General features: G+C 39.0%; 1 protein-coding gene across 1 annotated transcript in view; it reads right to left on the reverse strand.

Moving 5' to 3' along the window:
• Pacrg (parkin coregulated) overlaps positions 1-23,274 on the reverse strand; it is a 478,513-nt gene extending 455,239 nt beyond the window's left edge. The window contains exon 1 of the mRNA XM_021186392.3: positions 22,855-23,274. Within this exon, the coding sequence (XP_021042051.1) occupies positions 22,855-23,010 (156 nt within the window). The 5' untranslated portion in view covers positions 23,011-23,274. The remainder of the gene's footprint in view (positions 1-22,854) is intronic.
• Between the last annotated feature and the right edge of the window lie 68 nt (positions 23,275-23,342).

Here is a 23,342-nt window from a genome sequence, read left to right on the forward strand (position 1 = left end):
AGAGTTAGAGAAAATTTAAAATTAGCCTGTATCACTCATCTGAAAGGCTGTACTTGGTATTAACAATGAAGATCAAGACTGAAAACTTAAAAGGGAGAGTTCTAGCGGATGGTAAGCCAGATTTTCTTGACAAATTATTCTTTCATCATGTCTTGTAAAGATACAAAAGATTTTCAGAACTGCTGTTGTTGGTGTGCAATAGTATTTAATGCTAGCAGTTGAAAGCACAGAAGCAGAGAGAGATGACAGCCAAGACAGCAACGTGGGGACAGCTAATCGCAGCACAGACGACTTCAATCACCTGCTCATTTGGATTTAGGCGTTAGTTCCCAAATTACAGCCTAAAGATTTTAGATAAATACTTTCTTCTTAGTTTTTGATTTTTTTATAAACTTAACGATTTTTTAAAACTCCCTTTTTAAAACTCACTAATTGTAACAGAAAATAAACACCAGTAAGATCAGACATTATATTGATTTTCAAGTCATTTCTAAAATGGAAAAAAAAAAAAACCCTCAACAAAGAGAAACAACTTGGATTACATAGCCAGCCTAACTAAAAGGAAGGGATGCATGGCTTAAATATACCTTTTAGAAAGTGCTGGCCCTCTGGAGAACCCCCATCCTCACTGAATTAAGTGCATCTGTAAACTAAAGAAAAGGCCACTGAAGTCATTAGGAAAACGTACAAACGACACCTGTGTGCCTCCTAAGCATTAGTGCTGCTTCCAGATCACATAACTCACTAGCACTAGCGGCTGAAGTATTGAGGAGGAGATTAGAATCCTATAAAGTTCTGAAAGTCTACTTTATAAGACAGGCCAGTTACATAGTAATAGACTTGTAAATATATATCTCCCCACCATCGTCTGAGCAGTAGTAGGTGCTACTCTGACGCTGCTGAGCACACACTGTGCCTTTCAGTCTGACTTCACATCATCACTATGAAGCCTGCTAAGCTGTGTAGTATTTCCTGCAGTTGATGAAGCACTGCTTGTCAGCGTTAGCCTAGTGCCATCAGATGACAGAGACTAGACAAAGGCAATTACTTTGTGGAAACTACAACACTTAACATGTGAAGAGCACTAGAGACACCTTATTAAGAGTGACAAAGGGATTCTGCTATAGTCTAGTTGCAAATGCCTAGTATAGCTTCTCAAAATAATATTTTATTATCTTTTAGCCGGGACAAACTTTTCTTTTGTTTATTTTATTGCTGTTGGGTTTTTTGTTTTGTTTTTGTTTGTTTGTTTTGTTTTGAGAGACAAGATTTTACTATGTACCTATGGCTGATCCTGGGACTCACAGGGATCCCCTTGCCTCTGCCTCCCAAGTACTGGAACTAAAGTCACACACCACTATACCTGTACTGGCTAGTTTTGTGTCAACTTGACACAGCTGGGGTTATCACAGAGAAAGGAGCTTCAGTGAGGAAATGTCTCCATGAGATCCAACTATAAGGCATTTTCTCAATCAAGGGGGAAAGGCCCCTTGTGGGTGGTGCCATCTCTGGGCTGGTAGTCTTGGTTCTATAAGAGAGCAGGCTGAGCAAGCCAGGGGAAGCAAGCCAGTAAAGAACATCCCTCCATGGCCTCTGCATCAGCTCCTGCTTCCTGACCTGCTTGAGTTCCAGTCCTGACTTCCTTTGGTGATGAACAGCAGTATGGAAGTGTAAGCTGAATAAACCCTTTCCTCCCCAACTTGCTTCTTGGTCATGATGTTTGTGCAGGAATAGAAACCCTGACTAAGACAATACCTTGTGTGTGTGTGTGTGTGTGTGTGTGTGTGTGATATACACATATGTATGCATGTATATATGCACATATGATGTATGTATGTTTTAAACTATGTGGCTTAATCAGCATCCTAGAATAATCTAATGAGTAAAGTAACAGTAGATTCCAATGAATAAAATAGTTAGGAAATTATTTTTCTGAATGCTATAAAAATTTTAATTGGTTCATTAATCTAGTTCAATGTGTTATCAATCAAATTTTCAAAATTCACTGATGAAACACATTTATGGATCTAGGTCAGCATGAAAGCTAGCTCTTGGCCCTAGGCTGAAACAAATTTATGATTTCTTATAAATGTAAAGGAATAGTAAGATATCTTTGAAAGAAAATAAATGAAGGCTGACATAAATTTAAGTTTTATGTGCAAAGAGTAAAATAAGTCTCAAATGAAGCAAAAAGTTAAAACATTAACTACCAGAATTTGTAATGGGAAACTTAACATAACTAATGCTGGCTAGCACACAGTGGAGAAAATGAATGCTAACATGAACATACTGTAGTTGGAAAACTATGAAGACTCTGTCTCTACAATCTGCATGCAGAAGCTCACTTGGCAATCAAGATAATGCTGTATTTGAGTCATGTGCATGTTTTCACATTATAGGAATTCTATGAAAACAATGTAGTTTGTACTTATGAAAGTAAATATTTGTGAGCTCTTCGGTGGCCTAAGAAAGTCCTCATGTAACAGGCCTTGCTATATATAGTTTTTGAGAAAGTATGAGGATCTCAGCTATGACCAAGATGACATTGCCTCTGCCATTAGCAACCTCAAGTGGCAGCTGGGAGCAGGGTTCACTCTCTTGTGGTCTGCTCCTTGACTGTTGGTACAGTACTCCACTTTCATGTCACTGAACGAGACAGCTAAACCTAGCCAAATGAAGACTTGCACACCAATATCCACAGTAGCTCTTTAAAGAAACAGAGGCACAAGCCTAATAGCCATCAATGATAAGTAAACAAATTGCACTGTATCCATACAGGCATACCTTTCAACAATCACATGACACATGAAACTGAGCGAGCTTCTGGAAGAATCTGTGTTGGTTGAAATTGCACCACAAGATATGGATATATATATACATATATATATATATATATATATACTTAAAGCAGAAAATGAAAGCAGGCAGCTGGTTAACTAGAGATGGGGAGAAGTTGGGTTAGGGGTTAAGGAGGGCTGAGACATTGGGTGAGATGATCCTGTGCATTTTTTTCATTATTGCCATGGCCTTTCTTTACAACTGATAAGGATGTCAAAACTTAGAACATTCGGTACTTTAATATTTGTGATATATTGTAAACTCAACTAAGCTTTTGTGTTTTTAAAAAAAATAGGAATTGTGGAATACACCAATTGTAGATGTGAAATAAATGAATTAAAATATTTCACATTAGATATAGCTAAGCCGGGGCAGCGTGCTGCCTGTCTATAATCCCAGTACTATGGAGGCTAAGGCAAGCAAGCTGAAGCTGGAGGCTAGCTTGGGCTAGCTTGGGCTAGATGGTGAGACTCTGTGAATAAAATAAAACTCAGAGAGCAGAAGGGTCATGGGTCTGGGAAGGGAAGTAGGAAGGAGACAGGGACTGACCAATTTAGATAAGCCAGGATCTACGACTTCCCCTCTTAAGTCTGTGTGCTTCACCCTTCAATATTTTTTTTTAATGAATCTCAGTATAAAGAGGTTTTCAAATTTGACAATGGAAATGAGATCACAGGACTTTTCAATTATGAACTGAATGCTGATTCTTAGTTGGCTTTTCAGTATTTTAATAAATCTCAGTACATGCAGCCTAGTCAACTTAGCTTAATTACAAAAATCACCACTTGTGGGTGATACCCAGAGCTAAAGGTAAGACCCATGGATATGAAACCATTCAATAAAATTAAAAGGATGACTGACTTTTATTTTATAGAACAGTTTAATATAACAGCTTATAATGGAGCCACCAGTAGCATCAGCTTAGCAATGAGATTTTTAGCTCACTCACTGTTACCCTTCAGAGTGCTGTTCATCCCTAGAGCATGTGATAGCAGATGGGGCTGTTTTGACAAGAGTTTAAGGGCCTTGGGAGTCTTCGGATTCAGACCAGGCTCCTAACTTCTTGCTTGCTGTTCCTACTTTTTCTGGTTAAATCTCAGTTTATTTATGGGTCCCAGATTTAGATCCTTATTCAGAACGCTGCTGATCCTGAATTCCTCTCCACTGCCTCCCATGCTTCTCCTCCCTTACTGCGTATGCTGTCTTGATCTGGCTGATTCTGCTTCTGCCAGTAAGAGGGCTGGAAAAAGCTGACATTCAGATATGTCATCATGCTAGTGATGTGATGGCCAGTATGTCCACAAAGCTGGTACTGATAAACTCGCAGGGTTCTTGAAATTTTTTTAACACTATTAATGGGCTTAATTTGCATCACCTAGTGCTAGTTGCAAATCAATTAAGTCAGCCTCATTCATAAAAACACTGGCCAATTTTCATATAGATAAGTCATTTTACCTACAGCAAATTAATTAATAAATACCCTATCTTTTTTCCCTATAAGTAATCACTATGAAAGTGGAATGAATATAGATTGACAGTGATAGTTGAATTACTTCACAGGCTATATCAGCAATCAATAAATATGCTAATGAGCATCTCCTTCACATATAATGTTGAAGGGAAACTCAAGGCCTCCGCCATTTATACTTCATACTTTATCTTGTAGAGCTAGTGTTTGGTAAATATGTAAATTGCTTTCACACTTACTTCTAATAATGACAGACAATAACTTAGTGTATATTAATTACTGTGGATGCTGACAACATCTAGTGAACACATCAGCAAGTGAGATGCATCACTTATTTGTGAAGTTTCAATGGGAGATAGAACATGAGGGGGACACCCAGCAGTACTGCTTACATTAGTGATATTTATCTTCCTGCTCTGTGGTCACTACATCATGTGAAATCTTAACTCTGCTAAACTCAAATAAGCTTTGCATTTACAAATGTCATTTCGTTGAACTTTGAGATAAAGTTACAATTTCATTATGCAAAATAACTTTTTTTAAAAAATGTATAAAGTGCAAGACTGATGCTTTGGTAAAAGATTTACTGTTTGTCTCAGTGACTATTTATTCATGGTTACTTTAATTTAGAACACAGAGTCTGTGAAATATAGCTCTTGGTGGATTTTCTGCTAAGTAAAAACCACAAAAGAAGGTAGTTAGCCATGATCTATCTTATATTTATTATTTTATCTGGCATTTATTGTATAATCATATTTATTCTGGTATTAGTTTGTCTAACCTAAGTCATGTCATTGACTTTAATTTGAGTTGGTTTAGAAACATGATTCTAAAATACAAATTATTTTCACAACATAATTATTCTCTGTAATATAATCAACTTGCATTTTTCCCTCTGAAATGACAGTAACTTTGGAAAATGAGAAAATGCATGGATAATGACATCTTCAATTTCTGTTTAGCCTATGGCTCTCCCAATCTCTCTGTGAATCTAATACTTTTCACTACAAGTCACTGAATTGCCACACATAGGCGTTAGAAGTTCCACTTCCTAGATTCCAAATCTAGATGTTTGTTTCCCTTTCTAGGTCCTAAAAACTCAAGTTGGTCAAACTCTGACCTCCATGTGCCTTTTCTCATCATCACATGCTCACCCCACAGTCACGCATGGGACTTCATGAGACACCCTCCCTCCCCATGAGGCAGATGGTATTTAAGTGTAGTCTTATGAAGAAATCACAGGTATTGTGAAGCTATTTCCCCGAATTCTCTTAAGAAACTTCACTGTATGGGCACTAACTATGAAAAAAATACATATTTATACTTATGTCTGTTGACTAGGTCCACTCTCACCCTTGGTTAGAGAAACTTATTTTTCAGTGGGCAGCACTAATTGCAGAATCAAAACTGCTCAAAGTACTGAGAATTAGTGGCTGTCCTTGCTCAGCATTAAGTTGGACATGTATGTCAACCTTATGCCACCAACTGTCACCAAGGTTCAGGGAATATCACAGAAGAAGCAGCAGAGAGTTGCTGGGAAATTCTTTCCTCTGAACATGACATGGCTAATACACTATGAACTCATAGTGTAATACCAGTGGTGATTATCTGCACAAAGATCAAGCCAAACAAAAGTGAAGAATGGAGAGGGAGGAGCTTACAAGGCTCCTCCCCTGACAGATTAGCATTTGATAGCTTTTTGGGGAGGGAGAATCATTCTTCTTCAGGGGGAAGTGGCCATGACAAAAGAAGCTGGAGGAGATCCTTGTTGGGAGAGATCCAGGAGGAGTTGGAGGGGTGAAAGATCATATTTAATTTATGCATATACATAAAGTTATTAAAAATAAACTGTTAAAAGAAAAATACATATTAAATCCACAAATAAACCTTTTCCAGAAATTGAAATAGCATAGATAAAATTCTTGGATTCAGAATCCCTCAAGAAAGTTTGAGTGAAGATAGCTTCTGATACTTTCCTTACTTTCAGAACTAAACCAAAACTTGATGGGTCCTGTGACCTGGATGAGAGAAGCAAGAGGAAACCATTTGAAGTTGTCTCTCCTTGTTAAATGTTGGGTCGGATGGCAAGGTTCTGAGCACCAAGAATAGCAGTGTGAACTGTAAGTCAGTCTATTCACCATGGCAAAGTATGGCATTTGCTAAAATATTAGAGGAGATCACTTTCTAGTGGATGCTCTAGTAGTTCTGGGTGCTTATTCAATAGAAGCAAAGTCAGCTGATTGCAGGGCAGAGCTTCTCAAATTGTTTCCATCTAAGACCGATTTAACCTGCACAATTTTATATAGCTCCCAGTATTTTTAGGCATATAAAATAGTATGTAAATTACATAAATACTGATCATAAATCATAAATACATCCATTTTAAAGTAATTCATTGTCCCAAAATAACCTGGAGGGTCTTGTGCCAGCAGAAACAGGGACAAAGGAAACCCACTGGATCAGTGACTGGGGTTCCTTCCAGTGGCACCAGCCCTGCGCCATCTTGGGCTCAAACTCGGTGGAGGGTGACAAGGTCCCCAGAGGATACTTTCCACACTGCAGGCACCCTAGAACACCCAGGATCTTGAGATTACTGGTGAGTGGAATGCAACATCTATTCCAAAACAACCCTGTCTTGTACCAGCAGGAACAGGGACAAAGGGAACCCACCCAGCCAGTGGCCAGGATTCCTTATGGTGGCTCTAGACATCTTGGGAACGAACTCAGCAGGCCCTAGCACACCCAGGATCTTGGGATCACTGAGACCAATCTACTCAGGAGAGCACGTGGGCAGCAGAAGCAACAGAGCTTCTTGGACTGGGTCCCTTCAGGCCTTCATCCTCAGCCAGGAGGCAGAGCTAAGACCCAGACTCCCGGGCACCTTCCCCACCAGAGGAGAGGCGGCCTCCAGGGAGGGCTCTGACCCCAGTACTCAGGAGGTGGATCTGAGCTCCAGACCTCTGGGCAACTTCCCTACAAGAGGAGAGCTTGCCTGTAGAGAGTGCTCAGACCACTGGGACTCAGGAGACAGTTGGACTCCCAGGGGTGCTGACAGAGGCTAACAGAATCACAGGAGGAACAAGCTCCAGCCAGAGACAGCTAGAACAGTTAACACCAGAGATTACCAGATGGCAAAAGGCAAACGAAAGAATCTTACTAACAGAAACCAAGACCACTGGCATCATTAGAACCCAGTTCGCCGACCAAAGTGAGTCCTGGATACCCCAATACACCTGAAAAGCAAGATTCGGATTTAAAATCATATCTCATGATGCTGGTAGAGGATTTTAAGAAGGGCATTAATAACTCACTTAAAGAAATACAGGAGAACACTGCTAAACAGGTAGAAGTCCTTACAGAGGAAACACAAAAATCCCTTAAAGAATTACAGGAAACCACAACCAAACAGGTGATAGAATTGAACAAAACTATCCAAGCTATAAAAATGGAAGTAGAAACAATAAAGAAAACCCAAAGGGAGACTACTTTAGAGATAGAAATACTAGGAAAGAAATCAGGAACCATAGATGCGAGCATCAGCAATTGAATACAAGAGATGGAAGAGAGAATCTCAGGTGTAGAAGATTCCATAGAAAACATGGACACAACAATCAAAGAAAATGCAAAATGCAAAAAGATCCTAACTCAAAACATCCAGGAAATCCAGGACACAATGAGAAAACCAAACCTAAGGATAATAGGTATAGATGAGAATGAAGATTTTCAACTTAAAGGGCCAGTAAATATCTTCAAAAGAAATTATAGAAGAAAACTTCCCTAACCTAAAAAGAGAGATGCCCATGAACATACAAGAAGCCTACAGAACTCCAAATAGACTGGACCAGAAAAGAAATTCCTCTGTCACATGATAATCAGAACAACAAATGTACTAAATAAAGACAAAATATTAAAAGCAGTAAGGGAAAAAGGTCAAGTAACATATAAAGGCAGGCCTATTAGAATTACATCAGAGTTCTCACCAGCGATTATGAAAGCCAGAATATCCTGGACAGATGTTATACAGACACTAAGAGAACACCAATGCCAGCCCAGGCTCCTATACCCAACAAAACACTCAATTACCATAGATGGAGAAGTCAAGGTATTACATGACAAAACCAAATTCACACAATATCTTTCCATGAATCCAGCCCTTCAAAGAGTAATAAAGGGAAAACTCCAACACAAGGACGGAAATTATGCCCTAGAAAAAAAAAAACAAGAAAGTAATCCTTCAACAAACCTAAAAGAAGACAGCAACAAGAACAGAATCCCAACTCTAACAACAAAAATAACAGGAAGTAACAATTACTTTTCCTTAATATCTCTTAATATCAATGAGTTCAATTCCCCAATAAAAAATCTAGCAGCCTGGCCACATAATCATGACCCAACATTGTGCTGCATACAGGAAACCCATCTCAGGGACAAAGACAGACACTATATCAGAGTAAAAGCTGGAAAACAAATTTTCCAAGTAAATGGTGTGAAGAAACAAGCTGGAGTAGCTATTCTAATATTGAATAAAATCGACTTCCAACCCAAAGTTATCAAAAAAGACAAGAAGGATCAATTCATACTCACCAAAGGAAAAATCTTCCAAGACGAACTCCCAATTCTGAATATCTACACACCAAATGCAAGGGCATCCACATTCATTAAGGAAGCTTTAGTAAAGCTCAAAGCACACATTGCACCTCACACAATAATAGTGGGAGACTTCAACACCCCACTCTCATCATTGGACAGATCCTGGAAACAGAAACTAAACAGAGAAACATTGAAACTAACACAAGTTATGAAACAAATGGAATTAACAGATATCTATAGAACATTTTATTCTAAAACAAAAGGATATACCTTCTTCTCAGCACCTCATAGTACCTTCTCCAAAACTGACCATATAATTGGTCACAAAACAGGCCTCGACAGATACAAAATTATTGAAATTATCCCATGCATCCTATCAGACCACCGGGGACTAAAGCTGATCATCAATAACAACATAAATAATATGAAGCCAACATTCACATGGAAGCTGAACAACACTCTACTCAATGATACCTTGGTTAAGGAAGAAATAAAGAAAGAGATTGAAGACTTTTTAGAGTTTAATGAAAATGAAGCTACAACATACCCAAACTTATGGGACACAAAGAAAGCATTTGTAAGAGGAAAAATCATAGCTATGAGTGCCGCCAAAAAGAAACTAGAGAGAACATAAACTAGCTGCCTGACAGCACACCTAAAAGCTCTAGAACAAAAGGAAGCAAATTCACCTAAGAGAAGTAGACAGCAGGAAATAATGAAACTCAGGGCTGAAATCAACCAAGTGGAAACAAAAAGAACTATACAAAGAATCAATCAAATCAGGAGCTGGTTCTTTGAGAAAATCAATAAGATAGATAAACCCTTAACCAGACTCACTAGAGGGCACAGGGACAGTATCCTAATTAACAAAATCAGAAAAGAAAAAGGAGACATAGCAAAAGAACCTAAGGAAATCCTAAACATCATCAGATCGTACTATAAAAGGCTATACTCAACAAAACTAGAAAACCTGGATGAAATGAATAACTTCCTAAACAGATACCAGGTACCAAAGTTAAATCAGTATCAGATTACTGATCTAAACAGTCCCATTTCCCCTAAAGAAATAGAAGCAGTCATTAATAGTCTCCCTACCAAAAAAAAAAAAAAAAAGAAAAAAAAATTCCAGGACCAGATGGGTTTAGTGCAGAATTCTATCAGACCTTCAAAGAAGACCTAACTTCTAATTCTCTTCAAACTACTCCACAAAATAGAAGCAGAAGGTTCTCTACCCAACTCATTCTATGAAGCCACAATTACTCTGATACCTAAATCACAGAAAGACCCAACAAAGATAGAGAACTTCAGAACAATTTCCCTTATGAATATCGATGCAAAAATACTCAATAAAATCCTCACAAACAAAATCCAAGAAAACATCAAAATGATCATCCATCATATCAAGTAGGCTTCATCCCAGGGACACAGGGATGGTTTAATATATGGAAACCCATCAACATAATCCACTATATAAAGAAACTCAAAGACAAAAACCACATGATCATCTTGTTAGATGCTAAGAAAGCATTTGACAAAATCTAACACCCATTCATGATAAAAGTCATGGAAAGATCAGAAATTCAAGGCCCATACCTAAACATAATAAAAGCAATCTACAGCAAACCAGGAGCCAACATCAAAATAAATTGAGAGAAGCTGGAAGCAATCCCACTAAAATCAGGGACTAGACAAGACTGCCCACTTTCTGCCTACCTAATCAATATAGTACTTGAAATCCTAGCCAGAGCAATTAGACAATAAAAGGAGATCAAGGGGTTACAAATTGGAAAGGAAGAAGTCACAATATCATTATTTGCAGATGATATGATAGTATATATAAGTGACCCTAAAAATTCCACCAAAGAACTTCTAAACCTGATAAACAGCTCCAGTGCAGTAGCTGGATATAAAATTAACTCAAACAAATCAGTGGCCTTTCTCTACACAAAGGATAAACAGGCTGAGAAAGAACAGGCTTAGGGGAACAACACCCTTCACAATAGTCACAAATAATATAAAATACCTTGGTGTAACTCTAACTAAGGAAGTGAAAGATCTGTATGATAAGAATGTCAAGTCTCTGAAGTAAGAAATTGAAGAAGATCTCAGAAGATGGAAAGATCTCCCATACTCATGGATTGGGAGGATCAATATAGTAAAAATGGTTATCTTGCCAAAAGCAATCTACAGATTCAATGCAATCTACATTAAAATTCCAACTCAATTCTTCACAGAGCTAAAAAGGGCAATTTGCAAATTCATCTGGAATAACAAAAAACCTAGGATAGCAAAAACTATTATCAACAATAAAAGAACCTCTGGGGGAATCACCATGCCTGACCTCAAGCTGTGCTATAGAGCAATTGTGATAAAAACTGCATGGTTCTGATATAGCAACAGACAGGTGGATCAATGGAACAGAATTGAAGACCCAGAAATGAACCCACACACCTATGGTCACTTGATCTTTGATAAAGGAGCTATAACCAGCCAGTGGAAAAAAGACAGCATTTTCAACAAATGGTGCTGGCACAACTGGTGGTTATCATGAAGAAAAATGCAAATTGCTCCATTCTTATCTCCTTGTACAAAGCTAAAGTCTAAGCGGATCAAGGAACTCCACATAAAACCAGAGACACTAAAACTTATAGAAGAGAAAATGGGGAAAAACTCGAAGATATGGGCACAGGGGAAAAATTCCTATACAGAACAGCAATGGCTTGTGCTATAAGATCAAGAATCCACAAATGAGAACTCATAAAATTGCAAAGCTTCTGTAAGGCAAAAGACACTGTCAATAAGACAAAAAGGCCACCAACATATTGGGAAAGGATCTTTACCATTCCTAAATCAGATAGGGGACTAATATCTCATATATATATGTATATATATATATCAAGAAGATGGACCCCAGAAAACCAAATAACCCTATTAAAAATGGGGTACAGAGCTAAACAAAGAATTCTCAACTGAGGAATACTGAATGGCTGAGAAGCACCTGAAACAATGTTCAGCATCCTTAATCACCAGGGAACTGCAAATCAAAACAACCCTGAGATTCCACCTCACACCAGTCAGAATGGCTAAGATCAAAAATTCAGGTGACAGCAGATGCTGTTAAAGATGTGGAGAAAGAGGAACACTCCTCCATTGTTGGTGGGATTGCAAGTTTTACAACCATTCTGGAAATCAGTCTGGTGGTTCCTCAGAAAATTGGATGTAGTACTACCAGAGGATCCAGCAATACCTCTCCTGGGCATATACCCAGATGTTCCAACTGGTAAGAAGGACACATGCTCCAATATGTTCATAGCAGCCTTATTTATAATAGCCAGAAGCTGGAAAGAACTCAGATGTCCCTCAACAGAGGAATGGATACAGAAAATGTGGTACATTTACCCAATGGAGTACCACTCAGCTATTAAACACAATGAATCTATGAAGTTCTTAGGCAAATGGATGGATCTGGAGGATATCATCCTGAGTGAGGTAACCCAATCATAAAAGAACTCACATGATATGCACTCACTGATAAATGGATATTAGCCCAGAAACTTAGAATACCCAAGATACAATTTGCAGAACACATGAAACTCAAGAAGAAGGAAGACCAGAGGGTGGATACTTCATTCCTCCTTAGAATGGGGAACAAAATACCCATGGAAGGAGTTACGGAGACAAAGTTTGGAGCTGAGACAGAAGGAAGGACCATCCAGAGACTGCCCCACCTGGGGATCCATCCCATAGTCGGCCACCAAATGCAGACACTATTGCATATGCCAGGAAGATTTTGCTGACAGGATTCTGAAATTTCTGAGTCTTGTGAGGCTATGCCAGTGCCTGGCAAATGCAGAAGTGGATCCTCACAGTCAGCTATCGGTCGGAACAGAGGACCCCCAATGGAAGAGCTAGAGAAAGTGCCCGAGGAACTGAAGGAGTCTGCAACCCTATAGGTGGAACAACAATATGAACTAACCAGTACCCCCAGAGTTCATCTCTAGCTGCTTATGTAGTAGAAGATAGTGTATTTGGCCACCATTAGGAGGAAAGGACCTTGGTCTTGCCAAGATTATATGCCCTAGTACAGGGGAATGCCAGGGCCAGGAAGCTGGAGTGGGTGGGTTGGGGAGCAGGGTAGGGGGAGGGTATAGGGGACTTTTGGGATAGCATTTGAAATGTAAATAAAGAAAATATCTAATAAAATTCTTTAAAAAAGAAGTAAAAATATATTTAATTTGGAAATTTTTTTTTACAAAATGTAAATCATTGTTATAATACCACTATTTATTAAAGAAAAACTATTTCTGCATACTGAGACACATATATTTGATTATTTGTACATAAAGAATTCAATCTTGGCTAAATATTTGATCTGCAGTTTAAGACACATTCAGCATTGTTTGGAGCTGATTGATATTTTGATTTTATAATAGTCAATGCTTAGAATGTCACCTTGGATAGATATATTGTATAAAATTTTTAAAGTATGATTAGGGGTATTTCAGAAACTGCTGGAAATTATATCCTATCCCTAAGCCAAAATTCATTTATTGTACAGTTTGTGAAACTCAAACCATCAAATCAACCAGTAAATATAAAAACCATACATTCCAACTCATTGAAACCGAAGACCCTTAGCATTGGTATTTCACATTGTGGGAAAAGATGGTTGGGGAGTGTTGCTTGTATTGCCCCCATATTTAACCCATAATGCGTTTGTGAAGGCAAAAACTTTGTATGTAGGCAAAGCACTGCAATTCATAAGTGTACAAGAGTGCTCAGATGTTTTAGAATCCATAGGCCTCACAGGTCATGGCACCATAGTACAAAGTGATACTGTGAGATCCAAACTCAGGCTTCCTCTTCCAGAAGCACCTGTATTCTCGGACACATTCAATGTTTAATTATGTTCTGGTTATTTTGTGTTTGGAAATTTTTACTGTCGCCAAAGTTTTCATAATCCCCATGTGCAGTTAGTTACATGATACTGCGTGATCTCCTCGCCTACAGCTAAAGATCCTGGGCTAGAGAGATCCCACAAGTCTGTGTTTGTCACGGCACACAGGGCACAGCATGAAATCAACCATGGGAATAGAAGTGTGTGTTTATGTGGCATGTGTGTGTGTGTGTTTTATCAGCCACAATGAAAATCATGTTACCTTCAGGAAAATGGCTCACCATGTTACCCATAGCTATTTCTACAAAGGTACGTGTGGCCTATCTTCTGTGGCTGTGGACTGTAGTCGGTAAAATTACACCAAGGACATGAAGGTGTGGATGGGAAGGGAAGAAGGACGAGGTAATACGAGCAGAAGAGGAGGTGAATATGGGCAAAGTGCATTGTGTGCGTATATTACAGAGGACTTCCTTGCTTTGTCAAATTAGTGTGTGCTAGTAAAAACTGTAATCCAGAACAGATCTAAACTGTAACCAATGGGGTGACAATTCTTCACAATACAACTGGAAAGAAACCCCACACCATTCTGGCCATTTAAAAATAAATAATGTAATTTCTATTCAAATAAAATATTAACAAGAATGTTGAAATGAAACAATCCAAATATAACCTTATTAGAAAACGTTAATAATGGAAACAACGGAAATCAAATGAGAAGAAATTATACTTAAAGACAATAAATGCATGACTTCTTAGAATGTTTGTCTTTGTATATAAGGCTGGGCTTAATCCCTAGAACCCACTCCCTCCACCACCAGAATGAACCTGCTATCCAAATAAGAATTTTAGGATCAGTTTAAGAGAGAATGTTTTATTTTGCTTTTGTGTGGATGTTTCTTGTGTGTGTGTGTGTGTGTGTTAAATTATGGTTTGTTTTGCTTTTTGTTTGCCTGTTTATTATTTAGAGAGGGAGAGGTGAGAAGAAAAGGGAGAGGAAGAGGGAGAGGGAGGGAGAAAGGGAGTGGAGTGGATGGTCGAATAGGTAGGAAGAATCTGGGAAGTGTTGGGGGAGGGTATGCCATAATCAGAATATAGCAAAAACGAAAATTTCAATACAAAACTGTAACTATTTTCTCAAAGACTATGATCACTTAATCAAATCAAACTAGTGTGGCAACTTTAGTGTACTTTAGTTAAAAAAAAGGAATGTATATGAAGCCTTAATTTTTCAGAAAAAAATGTATTGTATAATTAGAGATTTATGCCTCTATTTAGCTGTATAGCAGTTGGATATGGTAAATAAGGCTTGAAAGTGCAAAAAAGAAGTCCTAAAAAAATCTATGCAATTTTGTAGTTAGAGAACTTATAGTAAGTATAAGAAAATAAACTAAATTATCTCAAATATAAAATTCCCGACCTTTAGAATTGGAGTTCTGGGGAAAGCACAGTGTTGTACCTTTAACATGAAGGGTGGGCTCATGGAATGAGGTGCAATGATGCTCGCCTCACTTAGGTGCTCCCTAGAGTGAGTGAAGCCAGGATGTCTCTATAGGAACTAGGTACCTCTTCTGTCACTGCCCTTCATGCTGTCTCATTATAGTACAGGTGGGTTAGCATTCTTTTCATTCAGTTGTGTTACTCTATGGTAGAAAATATGGATAAATGGGGGAAATTTTCATATGAATACCCCTTTATTATATCCTATTGATTTCCCTTTTATGATAGGGCATGGTCCAAGAAGCATCACAGAAATATGTGCTTTAAACAAAACATGCAGGAGCCGGAGAGATGGCTCAGAGGCTAAGAGCACCAGCTGTGTTTGCAAAAGACCTATGTCTGATTCCTAGCGACCACATAGTGACCCACAACTATCTGAAACTCCAGTTACAGGGGATCTGATCTCCTCTTCTAGACTCTGAGGGTACCAGGCATGCACACATTGCATAGACGTAAGTAGATGCAAAACAACCATACACATAAAAAAATAGAAACATTTAAAACAAAACAAAGATTTCAGGTGACAACACAAGCTAAAGAATGATTGCTAAATTTCAATTATCTATCTACCTATCCATCCATGTATCTGTCATCTATCTATCTATAATTTATCAATCATCAAACTACCCAGCTCATGAGTTCATGAATATGCATATATATTCCTTATACACACTTGAGAATATATACAAAATTTAGGCTCCAAGCTATGGTAATAGACAGAGAAGATATAAAATGAAGCCATGTCTCTGTTAGTTAAGGAAGATCTTATTTGCTTTTATTTAATGTTTATAAAGTACTAGGTATAGTGGTACATGCCTTTAATACAAGTGCTTGGAAGGCAGAGAAAGATAGATCTCTGAGTTTGAGGCCAGCCTGGACTATATAACAAGTTTTAGGCCACCCAAAGCTACATACAGAGTGTGACTATGTCTCAAATGAGGAAATGATTAAGATGTTTATATTTTAGATACAGAAGCCATATATATCACCCATTCCACTATTTTGCATATGTATATTTCTACAGCTAAATGTATAAGAGTATGGTTAAAATATAATGTATGAAAATCAATGGAAGTATTTGACCTAAAAGAAGTAACTTGTTGAACATAAATGTAAGAATATTTGTTAGGAAAATGTCTTCTTACAACAGGAAAACCACAGCCTCAGTTGTCCCTAACTTTTTCCAAGTATGTATGATGAATAACTTTGAGAAGTACGGAGATTTTTAACTGCCAACACAAAGAGGACAAGGACTGGAGCCTCACAGAGGAAAAAAAAAGATTAAAATTTCCTCATGCGACAATCTTAAATCGGAAGTCATACTCAGATAGAAGGAAGTGGTTAAATAAACTGTCCTACATTCATACACAAAGCTGCTATCCAGGAATGAACATGGAGCTGTGTGTGCGCTCCGTCTCTGTTGCCAGGCTCGGATGCCTTCACCATCCAGGAATGAACATGGAGCTGTGTGTGCGCTTCGTCTCTGTTGCCAGGCTCGGATGCCTTCACCATCCAGGAATGAACATGGAGCTGTGTGTGCGCTCCGTCTCTGTCACCAGGCTCGGATGCCTTCACCAGAAGGGAGTGCTTATTTTAGATCACAATTCCAGGTGACAGTCCACCATTTTCAGGATGTCGAGCTGCTTGTCATCACACCCACAGACAGCAGCAGCAGCAGAGACTGACCAGCCCTTTGTGGCTCGCCACCTGTGCGAAAGCTAGCTTACTTCACTTTTCTGTTCAAGGCCTGGCCTAGGAAATGGCATCCCCTACATTGGAGTGGTGGTTCCCATCATAATGACCAATCAAAACACAGCCAAGTGCACACAGGCCAATCCACTGGTAGCTTCTCATTATTCGGGTGACTTCAGGTTATGCCAAACTAACATTTATTAAAGTTAATCAGCACAATTAATTTACAACTATAATTGTATGCAACATTGGAGCTGAATCTCAGAAACACAATTTTGAGGGAAGTAGCAGATCCAAAACAATTACATAGTGTATGCAAGTATAAAACCAGGTATGAAAACAGCAGCAAACAGGGAGAGTGTGTCTGAGGGGTGACTAGAAAGAAACAGATAAGGATTTTGCAATGTTGGTACTTATTTTTTTAATATAATGTTTTTGTTCATTCTTTGGGAATTTCAGACATGCAGACAATGTATTTAGATATTTACACCCCCCCACATCTCACTAAATCTTCTTGTCTCCACTACCAACCTGCAAACTTCCTTCCAACTTCATGTTCGCTAAAATTTTAACATGTATTTTTAAAATGTCATAGCCCACAGAGTCCAGTTTGTGCTTCCCCTGCTGATCCTGCTGATCTGAGAGCTGGGTGCACCAGTGTGATGGCTTGTCACCAGTGAGTCACTTAGAGCACCTATATTATCTATACATGTGGGACAGTTGATACCTGAAAAAAAATTCCCAGGAGCAGAACAGGAAAAGATAATATAGAAATTTGCATTCTTTTTTGTCATTTAAGAAGTATCTTATAAAATAATTGGAGATTTATATTTCTGTGGGAATAAATTATCTGTCCTATTTTTTTAAATATAGGATTGGCTAGAAAAGCCAATGGATGTAAAATGACTTAGAGCATAGTAAAGCATTCATATGTGATAACAATAAGTGATTAGGCACCTGCCAGCGTTAAACTCACAGTCCTGATACATCACTTAAAGTATATGGGAATCCCAAATTCAATAAGCCAACATTTGTATCTAACATGTAGTTTATCAATATCAAGGATAAAGTACAACTCTCGTCATTTAGGAAACCAACACAGAATTTCTACCTTATTTTCTAAACCAAATGATTTAAGATTAAAAAACAAAAAACAAACTGTTTTGAACACTAAAATTACAGGAAGTATAGGGACTAAAATCTTTTTCATAATCTTAAGAGAAAGCTTTTCTAAATCAAACCATGTTCATATTTTATAGTGTACATATACAACTTTTACAATAAGCCAATAAAATATTCATAGGGCATATATATATATACATATATATTCATTTATAGTCTTAATACCTATGCAATGTTGTTATTTTCTTGAAAATTCTAGCTTAAAGATGATTAATAAATTATAAAATGAAATAGTCATTATGTCATTTGGCCAAAAAAAAATGAATAAAGAAGAAGAAAAATAAAAGAACGAAGGAAGGAAGGAGAGAGGAAGGAAGGAAGGAAGGAAGGAAGGAAGGAAGGAAGGAAGGAAGGAAGGAAGGAAGGAAGGAAACACAGCCTGCGCTATGGGGCAGGGATTTTTCCTCAGGTGAAGAAGGAGCAACGTGTGAAATAATAACATTCCTAGGCCTCCAGAGGCTGAGTCTGTAATGGGAGAAGCACAGCTTCAAGCACAGTTACTACCTCAGAGAGCATGAGTGGGTGGGCCTGCAAGCGTTAGGGAACAGGGTCAGATGGAATGATTGTGTAGTTGAGATTTTTAGTCAGAAAATAGCTTACTACAAAGTCAACTATTTAAGAAAAAATGGAGACATCTTGAGAAGGTGGTTTGTATGTTGTACACGAAGGAACTAGAAGGAAACAGTCACCAAGGCAGACATGCCACCAGGGTATCAGAACCAGCAAGAAAGCTATCATGGTGGCACCTGGGCAAGTAAGGGGCGAAGTGCAGATGGTGACAGGATGCATAGAATTAAATGTGCATGTATGTGAACACAGATGTGAAAAGCAGCAGGAGCCACCTCTTAGAGGGCCTCACAGGAGGCTACAACGAGCTTTTCTTCAGTGCAGTGAGTTTCTGAGCACTGAAGGTATGGACCAACATGGCTGGACTTGTATTTTAAAGCAATTTGGGGGGCTCCTAATTGTTCGAATGTTAAAAAAAAATCTAGAGACAAAAATCCATTTTAATGACAAGGTGAAGAAAACAAAGTTGCCTTTCTTCATTAGTTATCAAATACATTACTTGCCTGTGGTAAAATTTGAAGGTGAGTTAATAGATTCTCTTTTCCCACAGAACTTATACAAGGGTTTAAAACAGAAGCAGAAATAAGTGTAATGTAAATAATTAAACAGTGAACGAGGCATAATTTAGGATGGGGGAGGGGTGGGTCTAAGGAAGGTCCTTAAAACAGCAGGCATTGTGCTAACCATAAATGTGTGAGCTGCTTCACAGTCTGTCTGCTTTTACTGACTGTTCTGTCCCTGGCCCTTAAAGGAATACAGGGACTGCATACCCACTGATCAGTGGATGTTTGTTATCTGGTGACAATGTGATGCTGTAGATGCAGGTTATGTAAAAGGATGGACAGTCAGTAAAGGAACAGCATCAGCCAGAACTATAAAGAACCACTCCATCTCTTGGGTTTCAGCTAAAGTACCTAAGAATGGGGGTTGTTTATGAATTTAAAAAGTATCAAATAGGATTAGATTATAGAAGCTTGCTGGTCTAGGCCATGAAGAGAACAACAATTAGTGTTGAAAATGGAACACTGACACACAGCCTCACACCAGGCTCCTGCCAGAGCTCAGGGGACACTGAGTAAAGGGGTCAGAAAGAATGTATGAGCCAGAGGACCTAGAGGCGTGCTGTCCTCTGGCCGTGATGTGGCCATTGCACTTATGAATGCCTGCGGCATGACCTAATCAAGATCAAGGCAGTTAATATGCCAATGTGGATGAGAAAGGGGCTCATAAGACTTCACCCCTAGCTGAAGAGCCACTGAGAACTGATGGCAGCAGGAAGCTGGGAGGAGTCCATTTTCTTTCTGGTATATGGCACCTGACAAGTCACCATGCTCAGGTGGATGACAGACACACCAGGACACATGCAGGCAGCACTAATAAACTCAGTGGGTTATGAAAAACAAAACAGGAGGACATGACGGTAGGAGGGGCAGGTATTAGGGATTTAGGGAGAGAGGGAGGCAGGATTTGGGTTGGATATGATCAAGATATGTTGTATAAATGCATGAAATTATCTAAGAATTGTGGCTGGCTCTGTGGAATATGGTTTTTTTGTTTTGTTTTCATAGCTCCCAAATATTTACATTGTGTAAACAGAGAAACTTTGTCCTGGAAAGTTTGGTCTAGTTGTACTGATGATTGACAGGTAGAGAACAGCTTGGGAGACCTTACATACCTGAGGTGTGGGGGTGATGAGGGCCTCCATCCAAAGCCACCATCTTCACTACTTGCACCGGCTTGAATGAGTGTTTGCCGTCCTAACCACAGATGCTTACCCACTTGCATTCTGACTCTTTTACTTGTCTTTATGCTTTTCTTCACCATAATGCACCAGCTTCAGCACTGGTTCATGACTTCTAATGATCCCCATTGTCCCATCACCCTGCTATCACAGTAATAAAACATTGCAAGTTTGAGCTAGTCACAGAGCTCTCAGTTACAGCCCATCTCAGCCTCTCTTTCAACTAATTATGCCTTTAAACCTAAGCTTAGCCATGGACTAAAGCAGCAGCGTGAGAGGAGTTTCTGGGGCTCAGTGAAGTAAGCAACTTCCTCATCACTGTGCCATTTTGGCAGGTTACTCACGTTTTTCTCATCTTGTCTAAGGTCTATCTTGGAGATTGTGTCTTTTTGAAACTCTACAGCTTTCTTAGCCTGTTTTCTGAAGGGCCCTGAATCAGGGCCTACAAGTGAGATCTCCACAGCCTTGGATCCATATTCTAACTTGCTGTGTGTGTGTGTGTGTGTGTGTGTGTGTGTGTGTGTGTGTGTGTGTGTGTTTGAGTCAGGGCCTTCATATGCATGGTAGTTTCCTTTGTTCTTGTGTAGCCCAGGCTATCTTCAAAGAGGCTCTACCTTCTGAGCATGAAGTTATGGCATGCTTCACAATGCCTGACCTATCTTGCTTTTTAATGAGGTTTGTATAAGCCATAAAGGTTTTTTGCTGACAGAGGGAATGAATACTCATTAACTGGTTTTTGTTCATGGACTTTTTCATGATACTCTAAGAAGGAAAATAATCTGCAAATCTCAAATTGTACAACTCCTTTCAACTTTTAATGGAAAACACTGTATCAATATGAGTTTAAATATTCTCTGATTGACGACTTTTGTGGTTGCTTACTTTTACTGAGACCAAACCAAAAGTTCATGCTGACGTAACAACCACTTATCGCTTAAGACTACTTGCCCCTGGATTTTTAAGAAATTAGTTCACAAATAATGAATGTTTACATTTATCATCATTTCATAAACAATTTCCATACTTCCTAGGATAGATTCCATGTGATTTTCTTGGAAGGACATTGAAAAGACATTGCCCACCGACGTGGAGTCTTACAGAGGGAAGGGAAGGTGACTGAAACTCCTGAGAAGTGGTTTGGGGTTGGCTTTTGGGACACTTGGTTGCAATTTAAAAGACGAATGTTGGTATATACGCTCTGAAGAGAAGTAGACTTTCCGAGGGAGAGAGATACTTTCTAACGTGACAAAATGTACATCAGAGAACTCATAGGTGGTGAACTCTTAAGTACTGAATAGAGATGCAACCTTTTCTGTTTCCTGTAACTCTGCAGTTTGCTTTTACACTCTATAACTACTATAGATCAATCCATATATAATAGCAACATGGGAATCCAAGCTGGAAGTCTACAGGTAATCGACTTCATTTGTGTCCTCTAAGTATGTATCAGATTTGCAATATATAAGTAGAAAAATACAGGGACAACAAAGAACACTATTAAGCTAATATGTTGAATTGCTGTATAATAAGATCCTCTCAGGGTGCAAATTGTACAAAATTGAAAACTACATTTAGTAGTTAATCTCTCACACTCCTAAACAGGTGCCCACTCAGTAGACAAACATGGTTTAGCATACCAAATCATATGGTATTTAATAAACAAGAAGATTGAAAAGCAGTATTAGGCATATAGCTAAACCGTTTGTGTGCCTTTGAATATTTTCCCCTATTCGTGTTAAGAATATTTTATTTGTATTACCACAACTCATAAAAATGAAATAGGGCTTGTATTATTAGAGACACTTGACATAGAGCTTATATTGTTTAAAATGTATTTAAAAGGCCTATCAGGAGCCAGCCTTCACATAAGTAATTTTTGAATACTTTAACAGGTTAATACCTTTTTTGTCAGAATGTTGCTGAGTAAATACTAAGGCATTCTAAAATGTCCCAGATGTGATAAATTACTATATATTACTGATGAGTTTATGTGTCTCATACTGGTTCGTGTTAAATTTTGGAAGCCTATGACTTCTAAGAACATTCACTCCAGAAGGTCTTGTACTGAGTGGACTAAGTTTACAATAAGGATAAGGATTTCTTTTTCCCCCTTTCCAGTGAAACAGCTTAAGTGTAATTTGGGGTAGTGGAGAAAGCACACTTGATCAAGAAGGTGCTTATATGCTAGCTCAGTACATCGCCTGCCCCAAAGGTTCTCTAACCACCTAGCCTACATCTCTGCACACTGTCGGGCACAGTCCGCTACTGACCGAGTCATTGCCAGTTCTGGTAAACAGTGCCAGGACCCAGGGCTTGTCATCCTCTACAACCACATGTCCCCTGATTCGGAGCAAGTGCGTTCAATCGAGGAAGATCACTTACGACTGAGTTTTTCATCATGGCTTTGACTGTGAAGCCCTCAGAAACCAGGGAATGAGGCTGGTGCACCTGGAGCGTCTGTTGTGGCAGCAGTTTAGTCCTCTTCGGCATCTTGTCTGGGCATTTGTTTAAGGTCAGGGTCTCTTTTTCTGCCACCATCTTCCTAGAAAACGTCTTGTTCTTATCAGAGGTGTGGAAGAAAAACCAGTGGCTTTTACAGAAGTGAGCAGGGGGTCGGGAAAACACTCTAAAAAGGCGCGTTAGTGGTAGAAATTCAACCCCTCGTGCTGCCCAGGGTGATCCAGATGTTTGGCAGCACCAAGGTGGAGGGAGTTTAGGGGAGGGGAGGGGCGGGAAGAGGGCCGGGATCCGAGGCTAGAGTCGCTAAAAGCTTCCAAAGGTGTAAGCCTCCCGGTTGCTAAGCGACTGGTCAACATTACGAGACGCTAGTCCCGCCCCTCCGTGACGAGCGTTTCCGGAAAAGGTTACCG

The sequence above is a fragment of the Mus caroli genome, unplaced genomic scaffold (genome assembly GCF_978045245.1).
Source record: "Mus caroli unplaced genomic scaffold, Mus_caroli_1 scaffold_18, whole genome shotgun sequence".
Taxonomy (NCBI): Eukaryota; Metazoa; Chordata; class Mammalia; order Rodentia; family Muridae; genus Mus; species Mus caroli.